Raw genomic sequence first — 25,139 nt, 5'->3', positions numbered from 1 at the left:
GAGCTACAGCACCCAGCTCAGTGAGATCTTTATATGTTGAGCTGTTTCCTTTCAAAACTAACATTTTCTTTTTTTGAGACAGTCTCACTCTGTCACCCAGGCTGGAGTGCAGTGGTGCGATCTCGGCTCACTGCAACCTCCGCCTCCCAGGTTCAAGCAATTCTTGTGCCTCAGCCACCAGAGTAGCTGGGATTACAGGTAAGTGCCCCAAGCCCAGCTAATTTTTTTATTTTTAGTAGGGATGGGGTTTCACCATCTTGGCCAGGCTGGTCTTGAACTCTTGGCCTCAAGTGAACTGTCCACCTTGGCCTCCGAAAGTGCTGGGATTACAGGTGTAAGCCACGGCACCCGGTCCCAAAACTAACATTTTCTAAGGTATTGTTGCTGTTTACTACAAATTACCTTCATATCCACTCTTATTTGACTCTTTCAAGGATGCTCTGAGGTAAGTAGATAGGTCAAGTTAGTGACCCTTTCCCCATGGGCTCAATCCAGAACTAACCAAATTGATCCTTCTGGGAACATCCTTGGAATAAGTAGAGCTGTAAAGTCCTGGGGCTATGCCTTCTTTGTCCATCAGCTGTAACCTGAGAGAGTTAGGTTTGCTACAACTGCCTGCAAGTCAAGAGGCATCAACTATACACAGCAAAACTTGGCTCTGGTCCATGCTGGCCTCTGAGGAGTGCCAGTCCTCTTAGCTGAAGCTGAGGTGTGAGGAGACAGGGCTATTACAACTATTTAAAAACAACACACAAACAAACAAAACCAAAAGAAAAAAAAAACATACACATATAAAAAAACTTTATTTACAGTTGAAAACTTAAAGACAATCTTGGATTCTGAATCTCTGACACTTCCATGGTCTCTTGATCAAATGGGGCAGCAGCAGGCAGGGAAGCAAACACAGGGGCCAGTCCAGATTATCTTACTCAAGAACACCACCAAGAAGAAGGGAAGGCCTACAATGGCAGAGGCATGGAGGTCAGTGTGGGATGGGGAGGTAAGCACCTCAGAGGAGCTGGAAGAGGACATCCCATATGAGACAATGCTCCCAGCTATTCTCTCTCTCTCTCTTTTTTTTTTTTTTTTTGAGACAGAGTCCCATTCTGTTGCCCAGGCTGGAGTGCAGTGGCACGATCTCGGCTCACTGCAACCTCTGCCTCCCGGGTTCAAGCAATTCTCCTGCTTCAACCTCCTGAGTAGCTGGGAATACAGGCACCTGCCACCACACCCAGCTAATTTTTGTATTTTTAGTAGAGACGAGGTCTCACCATATTGGCCAGGCTGGTCTTGAACTCCCGACCTTGTGATCTCCCTGCCTCGGCCTCCCAAAGTGCTGGGATTACAGGCATGAGCCACCGTGCCTGGCCACTCCCAGCTATTCTCTATATTCCTAATCCTCTTTTCCCAAAAGGGTAGAACAGGTCAGATTCTCACCATAGGTCAGACCTTTGGGTCCCCAGAGCAAAGCTGGGCAGTAAATTACAAAAGAACCAGGAAGAAAGCAACCAGCATTTATGGTCAAGCATACTATCTCACTTATTTGCCCTTCACAACTCCATGCATTATATATTATCTAATTATGCAAAGGAGTAGGGTCCCAGGGGGTTTCATGGCTTGACTAAAGTCACAGAATTAGACAGTGATGAGGCTTCCTGGTCTTCTTGGCTCCAAAGCCTTTGTCCTTTTTGTCAGACTCTGATGGCTCTCTGTGGAGGTCCAGAACAAAAAGCAATCCTTTTTCCTTGCAGGTTTCGGTCCCAGAGGTAAAGAGAAAGGGAAGTCCACACTCTGGGTTTACGACCTTGAAGTCGAGCAAGCTATACTAAGAGAAGGATATTTTTATCTGAGTAAGTACACTCAGATACTATTGTCCCCCTCCTCCTGCCATTCCTCAAACATGCCACACCTTGCCCCAGTGGACAATGAGTACTGGCATCGTACTGCAGGCACAGACTGAAGTTTAACTGTGGGCCCTCAAGCAAAATGTATGAAAATGTATAAATGTACTTTGTAAGCTGCATGGTGTGCCAGGACCTAAGCTCTGTCATACCAGGCACTATGTTAGTCAGCATGATCCTTGCTTCAACAAGTTCTCAGTCCAGAGAAAAACAGACTGACACATTTGTGATACAGTATATTAAATGCCACAATGGAGAGATGAACCAAGTGCTGTGGGAGCACCCACTGTCTGGGCTTAGACCTGGAAGAGGAGGTGGAGAGATCAGCAATGGATTCACAACTGATGTTAGCCACAGCTGTGGGCAGGCTCCTGGGAGGTGCTGGGAGGATTTAGGATTAGTTAACACTACATATAAACAGTACGTATTTCTATTACGACACACATGTTCAAGGTAGAAAATTCAAGCTTAAATAAGCCAACTGAAAAGTCTCTTTGCTATCTCTACTCTGCAGAAGTATTATCAACAGTCTGCTATATATCACTGCAGAGATTCCTGAAAGTCATTCAAAATAAACAGTAACATGCTTACATAAATTACTACATCTTGACTGTCACTTAACTTACCTTAGAAATCTTGCCAACACATCCAGATCTACCTCTATTTTGTTAAGGCTGTATAGTATTCCACTGAAGAGAATGGAACCTCTGTGTGTGTAAGACTTGGCTGCAATGCAAGCAGCTTTGCCTTTGTACTGGACTGGAATGGACTGGAGCCAGACATTCTCTCCACCCCTGGCCTTTTCAGCTGGCAGAGTTTCTGAGTTTCAGGACAGGGAACAATCAGTGTCACATGCCCAGCAGGCACATAAATATTTGCTGCCAAATCTCCAGTGCTCCCCAGACCCATATTTTCATGTAAAACCTCTTTTCTCTTGCCTGGACTACACTGCAGTGGACTCCTCACTGGCCTCCAGCCCATCCTCCACAATGCTGCCAGAATCATCTTCTGAACATGAAAATTCATCTACAGTATTCTGCTGAAAATCCTTCAGTGGTTCGTATCGGCCTGATTCTTTTTTGGAGGGTCAGTGCCCCTTTTGAGAATCTCAGGAGCACAATGGACTCCTTCCCCAAAAGGGAACAATTACTTCATGCCTGAAAGTCAGCCCCTGCCCTCAGAATAACATATGAACTGCTAAGCTTGGCACTGGCTTTCACTACTGGCCCTGGCCTCTCTCCAGCCTTCTCACCGTTTGCTTTTCATATCTTCCTGCTTCAGTCATATTGAATTATTTGCAGCTTCCTCTACACTTCCTGCTGTTTCCTGCCTTTGTGAATTTGCATAGGCTGTTCCCTCTGCCTGGAATGCCCTGCCCAGTTTTAGCCACCTGACAAGTTATATTCTTTCTTGTACTAAACTGAAGCATCATCTCTTCTGTAGTCTACTCAACCACTCCGGGAAGATCCGGGCATTTATGCTTTCCTCACCTCGTTCTAAAACCTCCAATACAGGGCTTTATTGTACTGTAATTGTCAGTTCTCCCAAGAGACTGAGTTCCTTGAAGGATGGAACTGACTTTTCAAATCTGTAGCCTCATATGCAGCATGGGACCTATCTTAATTCATCAGCGCTTAGTTATGGAATGAACAGGACCAGCCCAACTGCCACCAACACATCTTTCCTAATCTTCCCCTATGGGAATGTCTCGCATCTACAGGTAATTCCAGAATGACACACAGTGTTTCCTAAACCTTAGTCATTGAAATAGCACGTTCACAACTGTTACAATATCTGTCATCCACAGGTACAATTTATTTTTTAAGCTAATCACTATTTGAACTTCAATATTGCCTCACTGTAAGCTGTAATAACTGTAAAATGATGTATTGTGCTAATTCTGTATTTTTCCTAAGATCCAAATATTAAAATAAAAGACAGTCACCCCAGCACTAACTAAAGTAGTGTTTCCCACACTTTTCTATTAAGAAGCATGTGAGATACTTGTTACAAACATAACATCCTGGTCCCACCCCAAAGCCACTCAATCAAATACTCCAGGGAAGGGATCTAGGAATTCGTAGGTTTAACAAGTGCCCCAAAATGATTATTATCTGTTAGAGAATCTAGGCAACAATGAATTAAGGAAAGCTCTCTGCCACTTGGTACTGGTACCAGGTTTGAGGATCACAGGGAAGGGGGTAGCATATCAGACTAGCAGAGTTGCCAGAACTTGGGCTTTCAAAAGAGAAATATACCCTCTCCCATGTATATGTAAGTAGCAAACAACCCATTCAGACTACAGCAGGAGAATCCTGAGGGTAGAGGTTCATTTATGCTATACATAACCAAATTCATCATAAAAAGTTTTCCAAGGGCTTGGCACGGTCGTTCATGCCTGTAATTCCAACATTTTGGGAGGCTGAGGTGGGAAGATTGCTTGAAGCCCGGAGTTTGAGACCGGCCTGGGCAACATGGTGAAACCCCATCTTTAAAAAGTTAGCTGGGTGTGGTGCTGCACGCCTATAATCCCACCTACTAAGGAGGCTGAGGTGGGAGGATCACTTGAGCCAGGGAGGTCGAGGATACAGTGAGCTGTGACTGCGCCACTGCACTCCAGCCTGGGTGACAGAGTAAGACCCTGTCTAAAAAAAAAAAAAAATCTCCCAGAACTCACTGAGATAAAACCAAGGTTTCTATAACTAAAGTTGTACAGACCAGGCTTGGTGGCTCACACCTGTAATCCCAGCACTTTGGGAAGTCAAGGCGGGCAGATCACATGAGGTCAGGAGTTTGAGACAAGCCTGGCTAACATGGTGAAACCTTGTCTCTACTAAAAATACAAAAAAATTAGCCAGGCGTGGTGGTGCATGCCTGTGATCCCAGCTATTCGGGAGGCTGAGGCATGAGAATCGCTTGAACCTGGGAGGTGGAGGTTGCAGTGAGCCGAGATCGTGCCACTGCACTCCAGCCTGGGCGACAGAGTGAGATTCTGTCTTTAAAAAAAAAAAAAAAAAAAAAATTGTACACAAAACTTCATTTTCACTAAAACCAAAGTCAGAACCTAGGAAGGGAAAACACAAAGGTTCTGGAAAGAAGTGCTCCATACGGAGGTAGAATTGATCAAGTGACCCGTCTTCTATCTCCTTCTTAGCTGTTTCACTGCATATGCCCAGTGCCTGGGCACAAGGCCTCAAATGCAGGATTAGGTGATATCTTGATGTGAATGCAATGGATTCCTGCTGGACTAGTGCCACCAAGAGAGTACTTCCTCTTGGTGTTTTTTTTGGAATATGGCAAGTTCTCAATTAAAAGATAGACTCTTATCCCCTATTGACTTGCCTCTCAAAGTCTGCATCAGCATCACCTGAGAGCTGATTAGAAATGCAAAATCTCAGTCCCCATCCAAACCCACTGAGTCAGAACCACTGTTTTACAACAAATCTCCTGGAGATCCATATGCGCATTAAAGTATAAGAAATACTGCCTGGCCGGGCGCGGTGGCTCATGCCTGTAATCCCAGCACTTTGGGAGTCCGAGGCGGATGGATCATGAATTCAGGAGTTCGAGACCAGCCTGGCCAAGATGGTGAAACCCCGTCTCTACTAAAAAAATACAAAAATTAGCCAGGTGCGGTGGTGGGCACCTGTAATCCCAGCTACTCAGGAGGCTGAGGCAGGAGAATTGCTTGAACCTGGGAGGCAGAGTCTGCAGTGAGCCGAGATCACGCCACTGCACTCTAGCCTGGGCGACAGAGCAAGACTCCATCTCAAAAAAAAAAAAAATACTGCCCAATAGGGCTTAAAAATACCACTTCCCTTCCCTCCAGACCCCTGCTCCCTGGGAAATTCATCTCCTCTTTCATTAATTTTTCTCAAATCACATTATTCAGAAACCCAAAATGGGGTGCCCATCTGTGGAACCCCTTTACATTAGACTGCCACCCAGATTTCCTAACACTTTAAAACCTATGATGGGGATTTTTGGTAAAGTGAAATGCGATAATTCAAGTAAAGTTCTTAGCTCATTATTTGGGCACAGGAAGAATTCAATGAAGGATAACTGCTTGAATTATAGTGCCCTTAAGTATTAGCTACGAGATTCAGTTCTAAGCAAGCCAGGGCGAGTAGATTGAGAGGCTTACATTTAAAAGAGCTCACTGTCCAGTACAGTAGCCACTAGCTACAACTGGCTCTTTATATTTATTATTTTTTTAATTTACTTATTTATTTTTGAGACAGGGTCTCGCTCTGTCGCTCAGGCTAGAGTGCAATGGCAGTCTTGGCTCACTGCAACCTCTGCCTCTCGGGTTCAAGAGATTCTCGTGCCTTTGCCTCTAGAGTAGCTGGGACTACAGGCGTGCGTCATCACGCCCGGCTAATTTTTGTATTTTTAGTAGAGATGGGTTTTACCATGTCGGCGAGGCTGGTCTCGAACTCCTGGCCTCAAGCGATCCACCCACCTCAGCCTCCCAAAGTGCTGGGATTATAGGTGTGAGCCACCACATCCAGCCTAATTTAAATTTAATAAATTACAGCTTAGTTCTGTCAATAAAAAAAATAAATAGGCTGGAATGTTGGCTCACGCCTATAATCCCAGCACTTTGGGAGGCCAAGATGAGCAGATTACCTGGTCTCAGGAGTTCAAGACCAGCATAGCTAACATGATGAAACCCCATCTCTACTAAAAATACAAAAAATAGCCAGGCACGGCAGCGTGCGCTTGTAATCCCAGCTACTCAGGAGGCTGAGGCAGGAGAATTGCTTGAATCCGGGAGGTAGAGTTTGCAGTGGGCCAAGATGGCGCCACTGCACTACAGCCTGGGCGACAGAGCGAGACTCCATCTCAAATAAATAAATAAATAAATAAATAAATAAATAAAAAGTAAAAAGTTAACAGTTTAGTCTCTCAGTTGCACCAGCCACATTTTAAGTGTTCCGTTGTCACATGGGGCTGGTAGCAACCATACTGGACCTCCCAAATCTAGAATTTTTCCATCATCACAGCCTATGGACAGTCCTGGTCTAGCAGGCCTGTGGAATGTACAATGGCCACCTGAGGAATGCGTTCTGCTTGGGTTGCAGGCTGAGAAGAAGGGCTTTCTTGGAGGCAAAAGTTCATATAACTTTTGCTAACAGTGGGGGAGAGTGGGGAGGGTTGATGATCCCCACCCTCAGAAATAAAACCTCAACAAGGACTTCCAGTAACTTTATGTAAAAGACTCAGAAAGATACAGAAAAGAGGCCCCAACATTAAGAATTTCTAAACTTTATTCTTTTTGTTATCGTCTCTCCTCTGGTAGTGATCAGTGGTCAGTCTTTGGAAAGAAAGGACCTATGAACTCAACTTTAGTTATAGCAGAGAAATGAGTAGGAGAGGGAGGGAATGGCCAGCAGCCATTGAAGAGGGAGAGCAGGCTGGGCCCAAGGGGGACCCAGTATTGGCAGAAAGGAAAGCTCAGGGTGTCAAGTGGGCCTGAGAAGGGATCATCTGGCTGAACAAGAGAGGTCCACATGCAGCTCTCAGCACACACTTGTGCATTCCAGCCTCAGCATTTGCTCACACCAGTTCCCTGCCTAAAATGCCTGACATTCCTCCCTCTCTACTTAACTCATGTAATAAATTTTTACTGAATGCCTGTAAGTGCCGGATACTCTGAACAGAGTTGGTCACAGATAAAGGTGTGTTGTAGAGTCATTAAAATGGTCAAGTATTTGACTGGATCTCCATTTGGAAAAAAAGACAAGAAAAAGTCCTATCTTAACACTATACAGAAAAATTAATTATAGATGGTTTTATGAATATACAAATAAGACTTTAAAAATACTAGAAAAATGATCTTAGTTCCACCATATAAAAAGAAACACTAGAAAAAACACGGAAAACATTGTGATCTGAGGTAGTAAAGACCTTAAATGAGACAAAACCGAAAAGCAGTGAAAGACTGACAATTTGGACTTCATCAAAATTTAGAACTTCTCTTTAAAAAAGAATATCACCAAACTTAAGCAACACAATACTAATTTTTTTATTAAAATATATTCTGAAGAAAACAATTACAACATATAAAATTAAGAACTAATGCTCAGCTTGGGGCAGTGGCTCAGGCCTGTAATCCTAGCACTTCAGGAGGCCAAGGTGGGCAGACCACTTGAGGTCTGGAGTTCGGGACCAGCCTGGCCAACATGGTGAAACCCCATCTCTACCAAGAAATATAAAAATTAGCTGGGCGTGGTGGCACGTACCTGTAGTCCTAGCTACTTATAGCTATCGTATAAGGTAATCTTATACAATATTTTTAATACGTTTGTGCATGAAACAAATTTTTGACTATGATCCATCACATGAGGTCAGGTGTGGAATTTTCCACTTCTAATGTCATGTCGGTGCTCAAAAAGTTTCATATTCTGGAGCGTTTGGGATTTCAGATTAGGGATGCTCAGCCTGCACTGCAGTTTCAGTTTTTCTTTTCCTTTTTTTTTTTTTTTGAGATGGGGTCTCACTCTGTCACCCAGGCCGGAGTACAGTGGTATGATCATAGCTTACTGCAGCCTCAAACTCCTGGGCTCAAGTAATCCGCCCATGTCAGCCTCCTGAGTAGCTGGGACTACAGGCTTGCACCACCACACCTGGCCAATTTTTTTTTTTTTTTTTGGAAAGGCGGGGTCTCACCAGGTTGCCCAGGCTGGTCTCGAACTCCTGAGCTCAAGCTATCTGCCCTCCTTGGCCTCCCAAAGTGCTGGGATTACAGGAGTGAGCCACTGTGCCGGGCTGTTTTCATTTTTTAATACAAGGTGGTTTTACATGAACTAAGAAGGAAAAGTTTTCAAGACATATTTTTTAGAACATGAAAAATATAGTATGATTTCATTTGGGAAAAAGAAAACCTCCCAAATGGGCAAGGCAAAGGCCCTGATGGACATACATCAAACTAATAAGGAAGTGACCTCTGGAAAGGGGAGTGGAATTGTGGGTGGGTATTGTCAAGAGGGGCTTTCTCTTTATCTGTTTGGTGTGAAAGTTTTCACAATGAGAGTGTATTGTTACTTGTGTAAACCAAATGAAATGAAATATGGGAACCTTGATTGGATCACCTTTTCTTAAGCTACAAAAGTTACTTTTGGGACAACTGGGGAGGTCTGAAAATGTACTATATATTAGATAACATTGTGGTTACGTAGGATGTTCTTATTTTTAGGAGTTCCTTGCAGAAATACTTAGGGGTAAAGTGTCAAGAAGTCTGCAACTTTCAAATGGGAAAGAAAAGAAGAAAGGGTAAAGGAAGGAAGATGGGAAGAAAGATAGGAAGGAAAGGATGGAGGGAGGGAAGAGGAGCAGGAAGGGAGGAGGAGAGGCGATGGAAATGGGTGAGGAGACAAGAAGGGAAAGCAAAAAACAATTGTTAAGGCAAAGCAATAAAACAAGAATGTTAATCACTGGTGAATCTAAGTGAAGATATATGGGTGTTCAAGGTATTATCTTCTAACTTTTTTGCAGGTTTGAAAAAAAAAAAAAGAAAAACAAAACATCACTACCCCTCACCTGGCTGGAAGTGATGGATTTCTCCCTTGTACTCTTCTCACACTTGGCAATGTCACTCATGTTACTAGTGATCACCTCTCGGAATGTCTTACTTTCCATGAGCTCCTGAAAGGAGACATCTTTCAATTCTTTGTCCCCCTCTCTACAGCTAGTATGCTGCCCAGCGCAGAGCAGGCAGTGGTAATTACGGGTAAGAAATGAGTCCTCGTAGGCTGGAAGATGCAAGGCATTCACCTATGAGGCCAGCAAATACGAAGTCAAGGCCTGGAATTGCAGCATCAGTTCTGATGAGAAGCATGACAGGTGTGTCTCCTGGCTGCCTGGCCTGGTCCCAGCAGAGAGTTACTCAGGCCTGGAGCCAGGTCTTTCTAGGCGGACTACTGAATGGAACTGTAGTCTGAGAGTGCTGTTACAAACTGCCTGAGTAGTTTTCACATTGATACTTTGTACATTACAAAGTGATAGAAAAGTAAAGTGCTCCTACAACCCTTTCTGATTTTTACAGTGACTCTGAGAGATAGGTATTACAGTATTTCCATTTGACAGATGAGGAAACGTGCTCAGAGAAGGAAAGTGACCACTCCAAGGCCACACACAGAGGAAATGGGCTCAATCTCATGTCTTCAGGACTAAAGTTCTTTCCAGTAGACCATGCTACCTTCTCTGAGGTCTGACTCCTAACCCAATAGGAGAGAGACACACTTACCTGATTCAGTCTCTCTGGACTACATCTCCCCACACTGCGAGATCACCACAGGTAGCTTGGGCTTATTGTTAGGGCCTGTGGGAACATTCTAGGAAAAAAAGCACAGTGGAGATTTATCCACTCAGGCACTTCCTCATTCCCTTATCAAACTTTTACTGATGCCTGCCAGCCCTGTGCTAAGGACTCAGCACTCAGAAACAGTCCATGTCCTGGCAGACAGGTAAAGCATATAATATCTATCAAAGAGAAAATGCAAAACACTTAGAAAATATCAAACTTATGATAATATAAGAAAAAGTTATAAGAGAGAGTTGGATAAGGGTTAGATGGGCAGCTAAACTGGGGCTTAAAGAGGTCAGGGAAGGATTCACAAAAGAGGGGTATTTGAACTGTGCCTAGAGGGATGAATGGGATTCCATCGGGAGGGAAGGAAAGAAGAGCATTCCAGCTACAGGAAACTGTGTGGGCAAAGGCTCAGGGGCAGGAAAGAGCAAGTGGCAGGGACGTGTATGGCAGATTTAGAGAGGAGCTAGTAGCCTGATGTGACTGGAACATGGAAGAGGCAGTGGCAGGAGAAGGTGCCATGGAGAGGTAGACAGGGACGAATCATGAAGGACCTTGAACGCAATGCCGAGGAGTAGAATTTTATCAAGTAGGCAACAGGGTCATCAGAGGCCAAACCTCAGTGTTGGCCAGACAGGCTAACTTATGTGGTTTCTCCTCCCTTTTCCTGAGGCAATGAAGACCGGGCCTAACAAACTGGAGCTCATTCCCCATTCTCTAGCTCCTGGACGCTAGTCAGACAGTACCAGACCAGAATGGCAGAGAAAGAGAAAAATCAAAGCAGTACTTACCTCAATCTTTCTCATCACTAGAAGTCCATCGATGATTTTTCCTGTAGGAAGAGTGTGAGCTGGACTTTATTCTTGTTTACATAGCATTTTCCAGCTTCCAAAGCCCATTCTTAGCTATTTTCTCATTAGACCCTCATACTAACTTTAGGAAATTAAGAAGCAGTAGAGGTGAAATGACTTGCTCAAGGTCATAGGTAATAAGTAGAGTTAGGGCTCAAACTTATACCTGAGTGACTCCAAAGTCTCACCGTATCATGCTGCCTCTATGGCATTTCTTTGGTGCTAGCAACTGGGTTTTCCCCCTAAGTGGTTCCATACTATATCAAATGGCCCTTTTGTCCTTCCCTCTAGTTCTCTAGCCACACATGTTCCCCACCTCCCCACCATTTCTGTTTTCTCTATTACCACCTAAGCAGTTACATGAGTTGAGCGTTCTTGATAAGAGTTTGAGAACTAACTCCTCTGGAGGTTCCATCCGGGGTGAATGGGGCCTGGACCATGGGACAGGAGTAGGGCTTACCAAACACCACATGCTTCCCATCCAGCCAATCGCACTTAGAGCAGGTGATAAAGAACTGACAGCCATTTGTACTTGGACCACTGTTCGCCTGATGGAAACCAAATATACCTGCAGTAAGTTTCCCTGGCCATGTTAGCTGAAGGGCAAGATTTCCAAAAGAGCTTGTAACACTGATTCCTCCATGGTTTTTTTCAGTAAATGTAACTTAGCACCTATTATGAGCTAGGGCCTAAGCTAGGATCCAAGGATACAGAGATGAACAGGATATGGCTCACTGCAGCCTCAAACTCTTGGACTCAAGCAATCCTCCCACCTCAGCCTCCATAGTAGCTGGGACTACAGGTCTGTGTCACCACACCTGGCTAATTTTTTTTTTTTTTTTAAGTAGAGACTAAGTCTCACTATGTTGCCCAGATTGTTCAAACTCCTGACCTCAACCTCAAGCAATCCTCTTGCCTTGGCCTCCCCAAAGTGCTGGGATTACAGGTGTGAGCCACCACGCCCAGCTATGAATATGTCTTGAAAGCACAGCTGTTTACATTCTGAGCAGTAGGGCTGAATGCCCAGACACAAATCCTGGTTCAGATTTTAGTTCCCCAGCCTGCTAGCCTGCTAGTGGGCCTTACCTACTGGTTTTCTTTTCTTTTGTTTGTTTGTTTTAAGATGGAGTTTTGCTCTTGTTGCCCAGGCTGGAGTGCAGTGGCGTGATCTCAGCTCACTGCAACCTCCCCATCCTGGGTTCAAGCGATTCTCCTGCCTCAGCCTCCCGAGTAGATGGGATTACAGGCACCCACCACCACACCTGGCTAATTTTTTGTATTTTTAGTAGAGACGGGGTTTTACCATGTTGGCCAGGCTGGTCTCGAACTGCTGACCTCAGGTTATCCACCTGCCTCAGCCTCCCAAAGTGCTGGGATTACAGGCGTGAGCCAGCATACCTACTGGTTTTCTCAGTCAAACCAGACTGAGAAAGGAGGTGGTAAAGGTGAATCCTGGGCCAAGCAAAAGAAGGAAAGCATTTGCTTCCATCCCAAGAGACAGCACTGGGCCTCAAGAGGGGCCCAGAAACCAGCTGGCTATAACCCAAAACCTTGATTGGACCTCACTTACCATGGAAAGCAGGCCTGGAGCTGAGTGTCTAAGTTTAAAATTTTCATCGGCAAATGGCCCCCGGTAAATACTGGCGACTCCAGTACCATCTCCCTGAGCAGAGAGAAGGGAAGTATTAGTGACTTGGAGTGTTGGGTCCCTGGAAACCAGAGGAAGAACACTGTCGCACCTAAAGCCTGATGTCTTTAAAGTCTACTCTTACTGTTGTTGGTCATCTTGGAAGCTGCACCTATTTGACCCCACCTTGCAATCAGAGCAAGCCTTACACAAGGTACCTACAGCCCACAAAGACTGGCTGGAGCATTTTATAGACTGGATAAAACAGGTCACAGCTGGGCCTCTAGAAAGATCAATTAAGATGCAGACAAAGTAGGGAACAGCAACAAGGTGATCACATACTCAATCCTTGCCATTCCTGAAGACTCTCATGCCTTCAGTCACATAAAAGTACCCACTTAAGTGACTACCACGCCATTCCCCTAAACTATCTAAGAGGGTGGGTGAGCTCTTGGCAGTCTGTATGTACAACATGATACCACCCTCCTGGTCATAGATGATTGATCCAGGGAAGGATGCCTAACTCACACTGGGCCAACTAGAGTTCCTTCTCTGGGAATCTGGAGGTGGGATAGATGCTCTCTTTGAGGCTAAATTTGTATCATGTAAACCTGAAAGCTGGATGTGACTACCATTTGCAAGGTGGGCTACAGAACAGAAAGAGAACACAACACAGATGTGTAGCAAGCACTAGAGAAATGGAGATAAAGAACTGCCTTGGTTCTCTATGGTTCTAGTTCCTAGTTCTATTTCTTCCTTTAGTTCCATGAAACACTCCCTTTATTATAAACTCCCAATTTCTGCTTAAACTAGCTTTATTTGCATTATCTCTTTGCTCTTCCAGCAACCTTGAGGAATAAGCATTATCATCTTCCCCATTTTTCATGTAAGGAAACTAAAGTCTGGGTAATAAAACAATTTGACCAAGGCCATATTTGCAGTGCCTTAAATAGAATCCCTGAATTTTAAAGGCAATATCGAGAAGTGCCAAAAAGATCAAGCTCTCCTCACCTGTTAGTAAAGAGAAAGAGTGCATGGGAGAAAGGGAAAACACTGACCCAGTGTAGAATCAAGGGTCCCTTTTTGGGAAAGAACAACCATTAATATAAGCCAGAGAATAAAGAAAAACTGTCCAAATTCAAACCTTTATTTGGCTAAATATTATCAAATAAAATCAAGTCTGTATATTAGAAAGACCTGGCCTGGTGCGGTGGCTCACACCTGTAATCCCATCACCTTGGGAGGCTGAGGAGGGTGGATCACCTGAGGTCAGGAGTTTGAGACCAGCCTGGCCAACATGGTGAGACCCCATCTCTACTAAAAATACAAAAATTAGCCACGTGTGGTGGCGGCGCCTGTAATCCCAGCTACTCGGGAGGCTGAGGCACGAGAACTGCTTGAACCCACCCGGGAGGTGGAGGTTGCAGTAAGCCAAGATTGCACCACTGCACCCCAGCCTGGGCGACAGAGCGAGACTCCATCTCAAAAAAAAAACAGAAGATGTGAATTTGAGTTCCAGATCTATCACTTAGAGCTGGGAAAGTCACTTCCTATCTGTGGGCCTCAATTTCCTCATCTATGAAGTGAGGATGAAATTACCTACTCTTTACAGTTATCATGAAGATTCAATTAGATAAGTGTCTGTAAAAAGCACTGTGCAAACAATATAGCACTATATAATCAAATAAGCTATTGTGTCATTAACTAATTCCACATACATATTAATACAGAAGGAAGAGAGAAAACAAGTTCATCTCCAATTTCCCAGTGAACCTAAGGGACACATCAGTTACCGTGCCATTCTCCGTAATCACATTATCTATAGCTCTCCAGAAACAATAGGGAAAATTACAAAATTAATAATTTGGAGCAAACAATAGAAAGCAACTTATCTTCAACTATAGTGAATTGATCAAATAACTTGTCTATTCATAATGAAATACTAGGTGGCTATTAGAAAGCATGTTTTAGAAGATGTAAGGACAAGGGAAAATATGGACAATTATGAAGTACAAAAAAAGTAAAACATATAGATTATTTTAAGTCTGTTAAAAATTATATAAACACACATATACATACCAAGGTAAGACTGACAACTGTAAACCAAAATGCCAATAGTATATTGTGAGGTGAGATTGAGGGTAATTCATTTGGTGATTTATTTTCTTCTTTGCACTTTCCTTTTGCAACCAAAATAATAAATACTATTAAAACCAAAAATAAATGAACAAAACAAATATTCTTGGTCAAACTTTGGAAGGTCTCAAATTGTGATTTTTTCTGACTCTTGCTTATTCCATTTTGCCTTCCCCAAGGAAGGTTCTAAGCAAGCTTTTTTTTTTCCTTTAGACAAGGTCTCGCTCTGTCACCCAGGCTGGAGTGCAGTGGCATGAACATGGCTCACTGCAGCCTTGAATTGACCTCCTGGGCTCAAGGGATCCTCCTACCTCAGCCTCCCAAGTACCTGGGACTACAGCCGCACACCACCAAAAATAAAAAAATAAAAAATAACTTTTTTTATTTTTGTAGAGACAGGGTCTTACTATGTTGCCAAGCTGGTCTCAAACTCCTGGGATCAAGCAATCCTCCCAGCATCCCAAGGTACTAGGATTACAGATGTGAGCCCTGCCAGCAATTGCTTTTAACTGGGCTGGCCTTCAAACTGAGCAACTATTGTCTAACCCCAGAGTTATCGACAAGTGATCAGATGTGCCTGGGGCAAAGACTAGTAAAAAGCTGTTCCTCTCCTTGTAAGGCAATGGGGGAGCCTAGGGGAAAAAAAAGGAAAGAAGGCAGAGGACAGCTTCTCGGCCCTTCTTACCAGCTAACAAACCTCACTATCATTATTCGTTTCCAGGGGTTGGAAACAAATGCCTATAGGAGCAGGCAACATAAATAAGGGCAACAGTTGTGGAGACTGGTGAAATGGCAAAGATATACCATGTCCAAAGGGACCAGTTCCTTGATTCCAACCAATTGTCACTGTCACTGCCACTGTGAGAAATGCAGGCCCAGCATACCTCCACTTTCCATTTTTTAAAGAGAAAACAAAACTAGGATTTTTTGTGCCATTTCACAGTTATATAACACCATGCAGATGAAACAAAACATAGGTAAAAGCATAATTCAGCCTAAAACCTGCCACTCTGCAACCCTATATTGCATAGGAAAGGAAAGAGGTCTTAAAAACTCATGAGAGCCAGACTAAATAAACACATAAAAGAGAACAAATGTCTCCCAGATCCAAGAAAATAGCAACACAACTAACCAAATGATATTAATAAGAGTAAAGAAAGACCATGCACAGAAGTGGGGGGTAAGGACAAAAGCAGGTTTAAGAAAGAAAAAAATGTAGTTTATCCCACGCCCTCCAAGGTTGGGGTGGGGAGGGAGGCTTCATATGGGGGACAAAAACAGTTTACTTACAAGAAAGTTATGGTTAGCAAAAAAGAACTATTTCACTGGGCCCTCCCAGAGAATAGAGCAAAATTCCTCCAGAACTATCTACCTCTCTCGCTCTGATTCCTTGCCCACAAATCAACTTCTTATGAAAAACTCAGCTTTCCAGGCACTGTGACACCAGAAGTAAAAGAGAAAATGAGACAAGCATTTAGCCCACTAGAAGGAGACTTAGCTCCATTCAGAAAAAAACAAAAACAAAAACAAACCACAGCTGATTTCTGACTAAGTTTCATATGACTAATTAGTGTGAACCCATCATAGATCATCTATAGGTATTCTTAAAAAGTCCAATTTCTGGCTCAAAAAGGCTGAGATTTGGACCATGGAATTTAATGCCTCAATCAAAGTGCTAAAGTCTGTTATCTACAGTCAGTTGTGCCCAGCCACTTTCAAGAACTTGCCCATCACCATTCTCTCCAACACCCCCATCAAACCTGGCTATTGTTCTTAAGCCTTAAGACTGGGTCTCTGTAGTAAAAACAGCAATTGCAGCAATAACAACAAAAACTAAAACTATAGGTCTTTGATAGGAAAGGAATAGTACTTACATTAACAAAATCTCCACCCTGAATCATGAAATCCTTTATGACCCTGAAACAGAGAGCAAAGAATACTGAGAAGATTTTATGGTTTAGAAAAACATAGACTTTGTTATTATTGTATTAGATTAACATTGATTTCAAAATACACTCACTTTGGCAATTATAAAATCATTATTCTTAGCTGGGCACGGTAGCTCACGCCTGTAATCCCGGCAGTTTGGGAGGCCGAGGCAGGCAGATCACATGAGGCCAAGAGTTTGAGACCAGCCTGGCCAACATGGCAAAACCCTGTCTCTACTAAAAATACAAAAATTAGCCGAGCGTGGTGGCACATGCCTGTAGTCCTGGCTACTCGGGAGGCTGAGGCAGAAGAATTGCTTGAACCCAGGAGGCGGAGGTTGCAGTGAGCCAAGATCATGCCACTGCACTCTAGCCTGGGTGACAGAGTGGGACTCTGTCTCAAAAAAAAAAAAAAAAAAAAACCCGAAGATTATTCTTTTCCTGAATGATTAAGCTGAAAGGATAATTAACCATAAAAAAGGATTTTAGTTATAAATTAGGGCATGTTAGAGTTGATCGAGTGCATGATCTGGTACCTGAACAGTAACAAGAAGAAGGGGCTAAAAGCTTACTTGCCAAAGCAAAAGGCAGATCAAGGGTTTGATGTAAATTTGGGGGAAAGAACTACAGAGAATTTATGTGAAATGTACTGCTACACATGCAAGGCTTAACAACTGTTAACTATTACCCCTAGGGAGGGTCCTTAACCTTTCTTATCCTCAGTTTCCTCCTCTGTAGAATGCAGATCACACATACCACTTCACAGGAGTCTTACTGGGGATTAGAGACCCACAGCTCTAAAGCTGTGATATAATTATGTGCTAATATTGTTACTAACCACAGTGAGGCCATGAGAAAGATTCTATATTGAAATGAGACTAAGTGTTGCCATACTCCACTCCCCAGGAAATACGATTATCCTTGGACAATCATATATGATCATTTTAGGAATTAGTTATAAATATCAACCAGCAGGATATATTATATGCACTTTAGGATTACAAGTGTACTTTTTTAAAAATCTGCATTCGCACAAACAAGTGCATGAAAAAGACAAGATATTGTAAAGATGAGTAGTTTCTGTTTTAAAGACCTAAGAAGTGGGAGAGTGTAAGTAGAATTAGAACATTTAATAAATCTTCAGTTGTTGAGTCCACAAAAACATTTCTTCTCAAGAAATGTAAGAATTACCCTCTGGTTTTATTTTCCTCTAAAGAGCCTAATCCCCCAGGAAATATTTCTGAAAGACTCCAGGATGGCTTGCCAAGAGCCTTACCTGTGGAAGGTGCTTCCTTTGTATCCTATTGGAACCCCATCTTTTCTACAACCAAAAAGAAAGAGACTTGGAGTGACAGCAGGTAGCACAAGGCCTTTCCAGTTTACCATGCACTGGAGCCAAAAGGACTCTCCTAAAGATGGTTGACAGACATAAAGAAGGCAAATAAACTAGGGACAGACCCTTGGGGCATTACCTTCTATCACTGTCACCAGCAATCATTCAAGGCCAGCAGGTGGTTCACCGATACCCTCACTGCAGCCCCAGAACACCCCTCTGGAGCAGGCAAAAAAGTCAAACACATCTGAAACTGACCTGAATTCTCCGGTGCAGAACTGCCTGAAAGGGACAAAAAATGAATGATTTAATCACTATGACATCACAGTCGTGAGCGCCTCTAAATACGGGAAAGAACAAACACTGGAGCCAGCAAGTCCACCAATCGGCCAGCCAGACGTCCAGACACGCAGACACACAGATTAAGAACGTAAATTAACACGGGAACAATCCAAACGGCAACCAGACAGTGCAATGCACGGAGGAATCAGATCTCAAGAGCAGTGAGCGGACGGACAGAGGTAGACAGGTTATTTCAGGCGGCTGACTGGAGCCCGGCTTCTGCCTCAGCTAATCCGGCGGAGTTGGAGCACGTCCTTACCTAAAGTTCTCGGCCGTCTTAGGCACAACGTCGGCAAAGAGCTCGATCTTCATGCGGCCAACTTCCTGCAATCAGCGGGAGACTGTCAGAAGGCCCAGTCCAAGACCATAAGGGCTTCACGGGGCAGGAGGCATGATGGGCTGACCCACCACCCTGCCGCTCGGGATCTCCCACCTCCACCTCCCTAACCGCCCAGTTCCTCCAGAAGCGGGGCGCTAGGATTGGGGAGACTCCTCCTCCTCCTTTCACCCCGCCCGGCAGGTCGGTAGGTTCGGGTGCAATTTCACTTTCTGGCTGGCTTCCCGAGTTCGCTCCCTCTCGGTGAGTTCTGCCTGCCTAGCCCCGAGCAGTTTTCCTTCGGCGCAGGTGTGGGCAGCCTCCTGGATCTCACCTGACCGCCAATGCTGACATCAAAGAACACCACGGGGTTAACAGGACTTGAATTTGCCACCGCCATGGCTCCGACCCGGAAGCAGAAGTCGGGAGCGTGGGATTCCGGCGAACCTAAAGCCCGGTCCGCGGATTTCGTCCGGGGAGCAGGCGCGGTAGACGTGGAGCGAGACCAGGCCCCGCCCCCGGAAGCTGTCGCGCCGTGCAGTGTGTGCTGAGGCTGCTGGGGTCTAGCTGGGAGACTGCCTGGCACTGGGGACGCGGGAGTGAGGAGGAGGAAAGCCTTGACGTCTTTTTGGTTAAGGTCAATGGTCACCCCACTCACGTGGCTGTACTAAGGGCAGTACAAGTTGATCTTGCTCTAGCTAGGACTTTTGGACTAGGCAGTCGCCAGGGTCCTCCTTATCGGCCTCTGCACCGCCACACGTGCTGTCTGTCTTCTGCCCGCTAGTCTGTGAACACCGTGAAGGCAGGAACTCTGGTTTGTTCATCCTCAGCGTTTAGAACAGCTTGGCACGTAAAGGCTTGCTAAGTAAATATCCCTTCCTCCAAGTCAAGACAATAGATTATGTTTCAGTTCTGCCACAAGCTACCAGTTTTGTCATTTCCAATTCATTTCCCATAAAGCAACTAGAGTTTTTTATGTTTTATTTTTAAAATAACTCTTGTGCTTCCTATTTATTTTTAAAATAACTCCTGGCTTCCTATATTTAGAATAAAATCCAATTCCGTACATACGAAGCCCTACAGTGTATTTATCTGGCTATCACCTACCTGACCTCATCTTGTACCACTTGCCCTTAGTTACTGTGCTCTGACCTGTCTGTTCCTCCAGGTCACTAAGATCCCTCCTCTCTTTAGGGCCTTGTAATAGCTGTTACTTCTGTCTGAAATATTCCTTCTAGATCGTAATGTGGGTTGGTGGGGGATGGTGGGGGTTGGTTGGGGTATGTATGTGGAAAGTAATGCTCCTTGTAGTTCAGGGCTCACCCCAGATGTTACCTCCTCAGAGGCAACATTAGACCTAATCTAAAGTAGCCCTTGGTCAGTCAGATCACTGGTTTGTTTTCTTCATGCCACCCCCCCTTCCACATTATCTTCGTGTAGTATGTGTCTACACCTCATTTCCTGCCACACACACATAATCTTCCTCCCTGATAGCATATAAACTCCATGAAAGTAGAGACTCTCCTGGTCCTATTCGCAGCTGTAGCTGCAATGTCTCCTACTGAATAGCACATAGTAGGTATTCAATAAATAATAGATGCAATGAATTTAGTGGAAGAAGGGGACCTTGGGCAAGGCTCATTCAATATAACAGCATGCATTTAATATAATAGTTATTATTTCCTAGGTCATTTGATCATCTTTTCTAGCTCTGTCGTCTGAGAAAGCAAGGATTACATATAAAAATACAGCGTGTCTCAATTTAAAGGGTCGTTTTTATTTCTGGTTACTGATCCTTTCCTCTTGGTCTCCTCCAACTGAAAAAGAAGAAGGCGGAGGAGGGGGAAAAGGAACAGCAGCAGTCACGCTTCAGTGTAATTTTATACCAACTGTTTTAGAATAAATCTTTAAAATTGATAATATCCAATGTTGATGAGGTTGTGAAAAAAATAGTACATTGATAAACCGCTAGTAAAAATAAATTATGATAGCGTTTATTAAGCAGTTACTAAGTGCTAAATACTTTACATGCTTCATTTCATTTGGTCCTCACAACCCTATGGGATAGAGAACTATTATTGTTCCCATTTTATGAATCAAGAAATAGAGGCTCAAGGAGGTTGAGTAACTTGACTATGAAAACAGTATGTTGACACACTTTTTATTTATTTTATTATTTATTTATTTATTATTATTATTGTTTTTTGAGACAGAGTCTCACTTTTTGCCCAGGCTGGAGTACAGTGGAGTGGTCTCAGCTCACTGCAACGTCCACCTCTTGGGTTCAGGTGATTCTCGTGCCTCAGCCTCCCACATAGCAGGGACTACAGGTGTGCACCACCATACCCGGCTAATTTTTGTATTTTTAGTAGAGACAGGGCTTTGCCATGTTGGCCTGGCTGGTCTTGAACTCCTGGCCTCAAGTGATCCACCTGCCTCGGCCTCCCAAAATGCTGGGATTATAGGTGTGAGCCACCACAACTGGCCAGGCAGAACCCTTTTTTAAAGCAAAGGAAGTGATGTCCTAGAGCAATATTAACATTTATATCCTTTGACTCAGTCTGATCTTGCAAATTTGTTTTCTGGAATAATTCAAAAGAAGAAAAGAACTACATGCACAAAGACCTTCAATACAGCATAATCTTAAATAGTAAAAAAGTAAAACCAGGCCTGGCATAGGGGCTCATCCTATAATCCTATCACCTAGGAGGCTTAGGTGGGAGGATCACCTGAGCCCAGAAATTTGAGACCAGTTTGAGCAACAGAGTGAGAGTGAGACCTCATCTTTACAAAAAGTACAAAAATGAGCCAGGCATGGTAGCACGTGCCTGTACTTGGGAGAGGCTGAGGAGAGAGGATCACTTAAGCATGGGAGGTTGAGGCTGCATGAGCAGTAATCACACCACTGCACTCCAGCCTGGGTTAGAGAGTGAGACCCTGTCTCAAAAAACAAAAGTAAAAACAACTTAAATGCCAAACAAGAGAACGTTTAATTTGTAGAACATCCACATCCTCAGAGATACTGAGCAGTACTGTTCCACCCTGATAGATGAAATGGATGTGAATGTTGCTGATCTTTTCTGAAGAAGCAGTCCCACTACACTAAAGATGAGCTGGAGACTGTTCACCTACTTTGTACTCCTGTTTGGAAATATTTAGAGGTAGTTTCTATGTAATGGGGTTTATGTGAACTCTCTTCTCATACCCCCTCCCCCAGGAAAAGCTCTTGGTATTTTCCTATCCTTTATTTTAGTTTATTTTATTTATTTTATTTTATTATTTTATTTATTTTATTTATTTTATTTTATTTTATTTATTTTGTTTCATTTTATTTATTTTAATTTATTTTTTCGAGATGGAGTCTTGCTCTGTCACCCAGGCTGGAGTGCAGTGGTGCAGTCTTGGCTCACTGCAACCTCTGCCTGTCGGGTTCAAGCGATTCTCCTGCCTCAGCCTCCCCAGTAGCTGGGACTACAGGCGCACGCACCACCACACCTGGCTAATTGTTTTTGTATTTTTGTTAGAGACGGGGTTTCCCCAAGTTGGCCAAGCTGGTCTCAAACTCCTGACCTCAGGTGATCTGCCCACCTCAGCCTCCCAAAGTGCTGAGATCACAGGTGTGAGCCACCGTGCCCGACCTCCTATCCACTTTTAAATAATGTATTGCCCTAAATCTTCTTCATTAAACATTTAAAACTTTTCCCATAAAAATAATTATAGAACATCAACATGATTGAATATCATATGGCGATTGAAAATGTTTCCATGGTATATACAGTAAATTAAAAATCGAACTGTGAAAATGAATATACAATATTATAATAATAACCATTTAGAATATATGTACTTGAATTAGGACCAAAAGGGAATAATTGTAAAATAAAAATAGTTGTGTTAAGACTGTGGTATTGGTGTAATCCCAGCACTTTGGAAGGCTGAGGTAGGTGGATCACCTGAGGTCAGGAGTTCAAGACCAGCATGGCCAACATGGTGAAACCTTGTCCCTACTAAAAATACAAAAATTAGCTGGGCGTGGTGGCGGGTGCCTATAATCCCAGCTACTCGGGAGGCTGAGGCAGGAGAATTGGTTGAACCTGGGAGGCAGAGGTTGCAGTGAGCGGAGATCATGCCACTGCACTTCAGCCTGGGTGACAGAGTAAGAGACTCCGTCTCAAAAAAAAAAAAAAAAAAAAAAAAAGCTTGTGGTATTATAGGAGGGTTTTTGTTTTTGTTTTTTGCTTTTTTTGAGACGGAGTCTCACTCTGTCACCCAGGCTGGAGTGCAGTGGCACTATCGCGGGTTCACGCCATTCTCCTGCCTCAGCCTTCCAAGTAGCTGGGACTACAGGCACCCGCCACCATGCCCGGCTAATTTTTTTGTATTTTTAGTAGAGACAGGGTTTCACCGTGTTAGCCAGGATGGTCTCAATCTCCCGACCTCATGATCCACCCACCTCGGCCTCCCAAAGTGCTGGGATTACAGGCGTGAGCCACCACACCCAGCGTAGGAGGGTTTTTTTAAAAAACAAAATTTGCTTTAATGTGACTGTATTATTTTTACTCTTAAAAAATAAATCAGAAAAGATACCCATGATAATGGGAAAGAATGTTGAATTAACCATAAATGTGCTCTGCTGAAGAGAAACCTAAATAAATCATTGAACTAAAGTCAATATTTTGGTCAATACAAGGCATCTGAGGATATCAAACGAACTTGAGAAATCCATTTTTACAACTGCTTTAATGAATTTATCAGCAATTTTGAAGACTCTTGGCTGATATCCATTTGGGATCTGTGGTGACTCTTCTCAATGTCATGGTCCACCTTTTGTCCAGGCTTTAAGTTAGCAGTTTTGTTCGGTATAGCTTTAGGCACCAGTGATTTTATAGTTCTGACTTTTGGTCTTGTTCTTGTATACCATGTGTCTCCTTCAGAGAAGCCACATTTATGTATCCAGCCTCAGAATTCTGTGAACACACAAGATTCTCAGGGGACTTTTCAGGGGACTTTGAACCTGCCATTGCTTCTTTTGACTTGATCTCTTCAGTCTCTTGAAGACTTACAAATGACTCTACCAAACCTTTTCCTGAAAAACTAAGGAAGGCCATATGTGAGGACATCATGTAGAGTTTGTTGGTAGCAGTTTGGGGTTACAGGGATACAGGCATTGACAGAATTTCAATTTTTTGCAACTGTTACACAAAGAAAGCCAAATAAAATTTACCTTAAACCTATGTTCATATTTCATTTCCTACCTTAATCAGGATTCTGTGGGGTTTAGGGGTGAAGGAGTGGCAAGGGGAGGAATTGGAAGAAGATGCAAACAATTCAGGTAGAGAAAATGGGCCCAGAATGCTATGCCTTCTCAAGCCAGCAATCCAGGACTAGTTAGGCAGCCACGACTTTCAGGCATGGCTGAGAGTCCATCTCAGATAGACTTTACTTTACTTGTCTTGACTTTACTAACCTGGAGTTTGATAAAGGCAATATTTCATTCACTACTTCGGATTCAAGTATGTCACTAATTGTTGTTTCCTAAAAGGAAAGAAAGGATGAATGTAAAAAGTTATAATGATAAACCATTAGCTATATGATCCTAGAAAAAAAAATATAGATACAATACCTGCACATAGTACAAACAATGAGAAACATAAAAGGGTATAGAATGAAAAGTTGGTTGCCCTCTCTCTCTCTATATATATATAATCTATCTATATCTATCTATAAATGATCTATCTATATCTGTCTGTCTGTCTAGTTTTACACACATGGTACCCCTTGCTTCTTTTGTTATATATATTTTGGAGATATTGCAGAAAATTTTATTTTTAAAATAACTGCTTTGTTGAGAAGTAATTCACATACTATAAAGTTTTCCCTTTTAACGGGTTTAACTGAGTGCTTTCTAATGTACTCACACACTTATGCAACCATCACCACTGTCTAATTCCAGAACATTTTCATCACCCCCCAAAAAAGCCCATACCCAGGAGCAGTCTACTCCCCATTTATTCCTCCCCCGAATCCTTGGCAATCACTAATATACTTTCTGTCTTTATGGATTTCCTTATTCTGGATGTTTCATATAAATGGAATCATACAATATGTGGCCTTTTATGTCTGCCTTCTTTAAAATATTATCCTGTTTTCAAGCTTCATTATGTTATAGTAAGTATCAATACTTTATGTCTTTTATGGCTGAATAATATTCCAGCATTTGGATAAAACGCATTTTGTTTATCCATTCATCAGGGGATGGAGAGTGGGTTGTTTTCACTTTTTAGTTATTATGAATAATGCTGCTGTGAATATTTATGTGCAAGTTTCTGGTAGGACATATATTTTTATTTCTCTTGGATATTATGATGGTCAGAAAGTTTTTTAAAATTTTTAT

General features: G+C 43.2%; 2 protein-coding genes and 1 long non-coding RNA gene across 6 annotated transcripts in view; 1 reads left to right on the top strand and 2 right to left on the bottom strand.

The window, feature by feature from the left end:
- Window positions 1-784: 784 nt before the first annotated feature.
- On the bottom strand, window positions 785-19,263 carry LOC116463705 (peptidyl-prolyl cis-trans isomerase H). 4 transcript variants are annotated; one of them, XR_009212120.1, is made up of 11 exons: window positions 19,080-19,263; window positions 18,689-18,753; window positions 18,346-18,369; window positions 18,031-18,075; window positions 16,701-16,743; window positions 12,634-12,726; window positions 11,524-11,611; window positions 11,004-11,044; window positions 10,150-10,237; window positions 9,444-9,548; window positions 785-959 (listed from the first exon to the last, which is right to left on the bottom strand). XR_009212120.1 is itself a non-coding variant. In XM_032146926.2 (10 exons), the coding sequence occupies exons 1-9, from the start codon at window positions 19,143-19,145 to the stop codon at window positions 10,169-10,171; spliced, it is 534 nt and encodes a 177-aa protein (XP_032002817.1). In that variant the 5' UTR covers window positions 19,146-19,254; the 3' UTR covers window positions 785-959; window positions 10,150-10,168. The 4 variants fall into 4 exon arrangements, 2 of the variants coding, with proteins under 2 accessions (XP_032002817.1, XP_058290794.1); XR_009212121.1 differs by lacking the exon at window positions 785-959 and adding an exon at window positions 7,097-8,710; XM_032146926.2 differs by lacking the exon at window positions 9,444-9,548 and having other exon boundaries at window positions 19,080-19,254.
- On the top strand, window positions 18,397-19,811 carry LOC131382561 (uncharacterized). Its single transcript, XR_009212122.1, has 2 exons — window positions 18,397-18,949; window positions 19,055-19,811. It is a non-coding gene; the product is annotated as an uncharacterized LOC131382561 (long non-coding RNA).
- A 3,310-nt stretch (window positions 19,812-23,121) lies between these two features.
- LOC116463701 (coiled-coil domain-containing protein 30-like) overlaps window positions 23,122-25,139 on the bottom strand; it is a 159,004-nt gene continuing 156,986 nt past the window's right edge. The window contains exons 15-16 of the mRNA XM_032146915.2: window positions 24,213-24,280; window positions 23,122-23,839 (exon numbers count right to left, since the gene is read on the bottom strand). Coding sequence (XP_032002806.1) covers window positions 23,629-23,839; window positions 24,213-24,280 — 279 coding nt within the window. The 3' untranslated portion in view covers window positions 23,122-23,628. The remainder of the gene's footprint in view (window positions 23,840-24,212; window positions 24,281-25,139) is intronic.

Source organism: Hylobates moloch, unplaced genomic scaffold (genome assembly GCF_009828535.3).
Source record: "Hylobates moloch isolate HMO894 unplaced genomic scaffold, HMol_V3 SCAFFOLD_54, whole genome shotgun sequence".
NCBI lineage: Eukaryota > Metazoa > Chordata > Mammalia > Primates > Hylobatidae > Hylobates > Hylobates moloch.
The sequence above is the reverse complement of the archived record's forward strand: the minus strand, read 5'-3'. Positions and strand labels throughout refer to the sequence as shown.

Excerpts from the sequence above, each read along its gene's own strand:
- LOC116463705 (XM_032146926.2), bottom strand. The coding sequence starts at position 19,145 with ATGGCGGTGGCAAATTCAAGTCCTGTTAACCCCGTGGTGTTCTTTGAT. Across the intron at positions 18,754-19,079 it reads ATGTCAGCATTGGCGGTCAG|GAAGTTGGCCGCATGAAGAT; the intron begins GTGAGATCCAGG and ends CGCTGATTGCAG. Across the intron at positions 10,238-11,003 it reads TAGTGATGAGAAAGATTGAG|AATGTTCCCACAGGCCCTAA; the intron begins GTAAGTACTGCT and ends TTTTTTTCCTAG.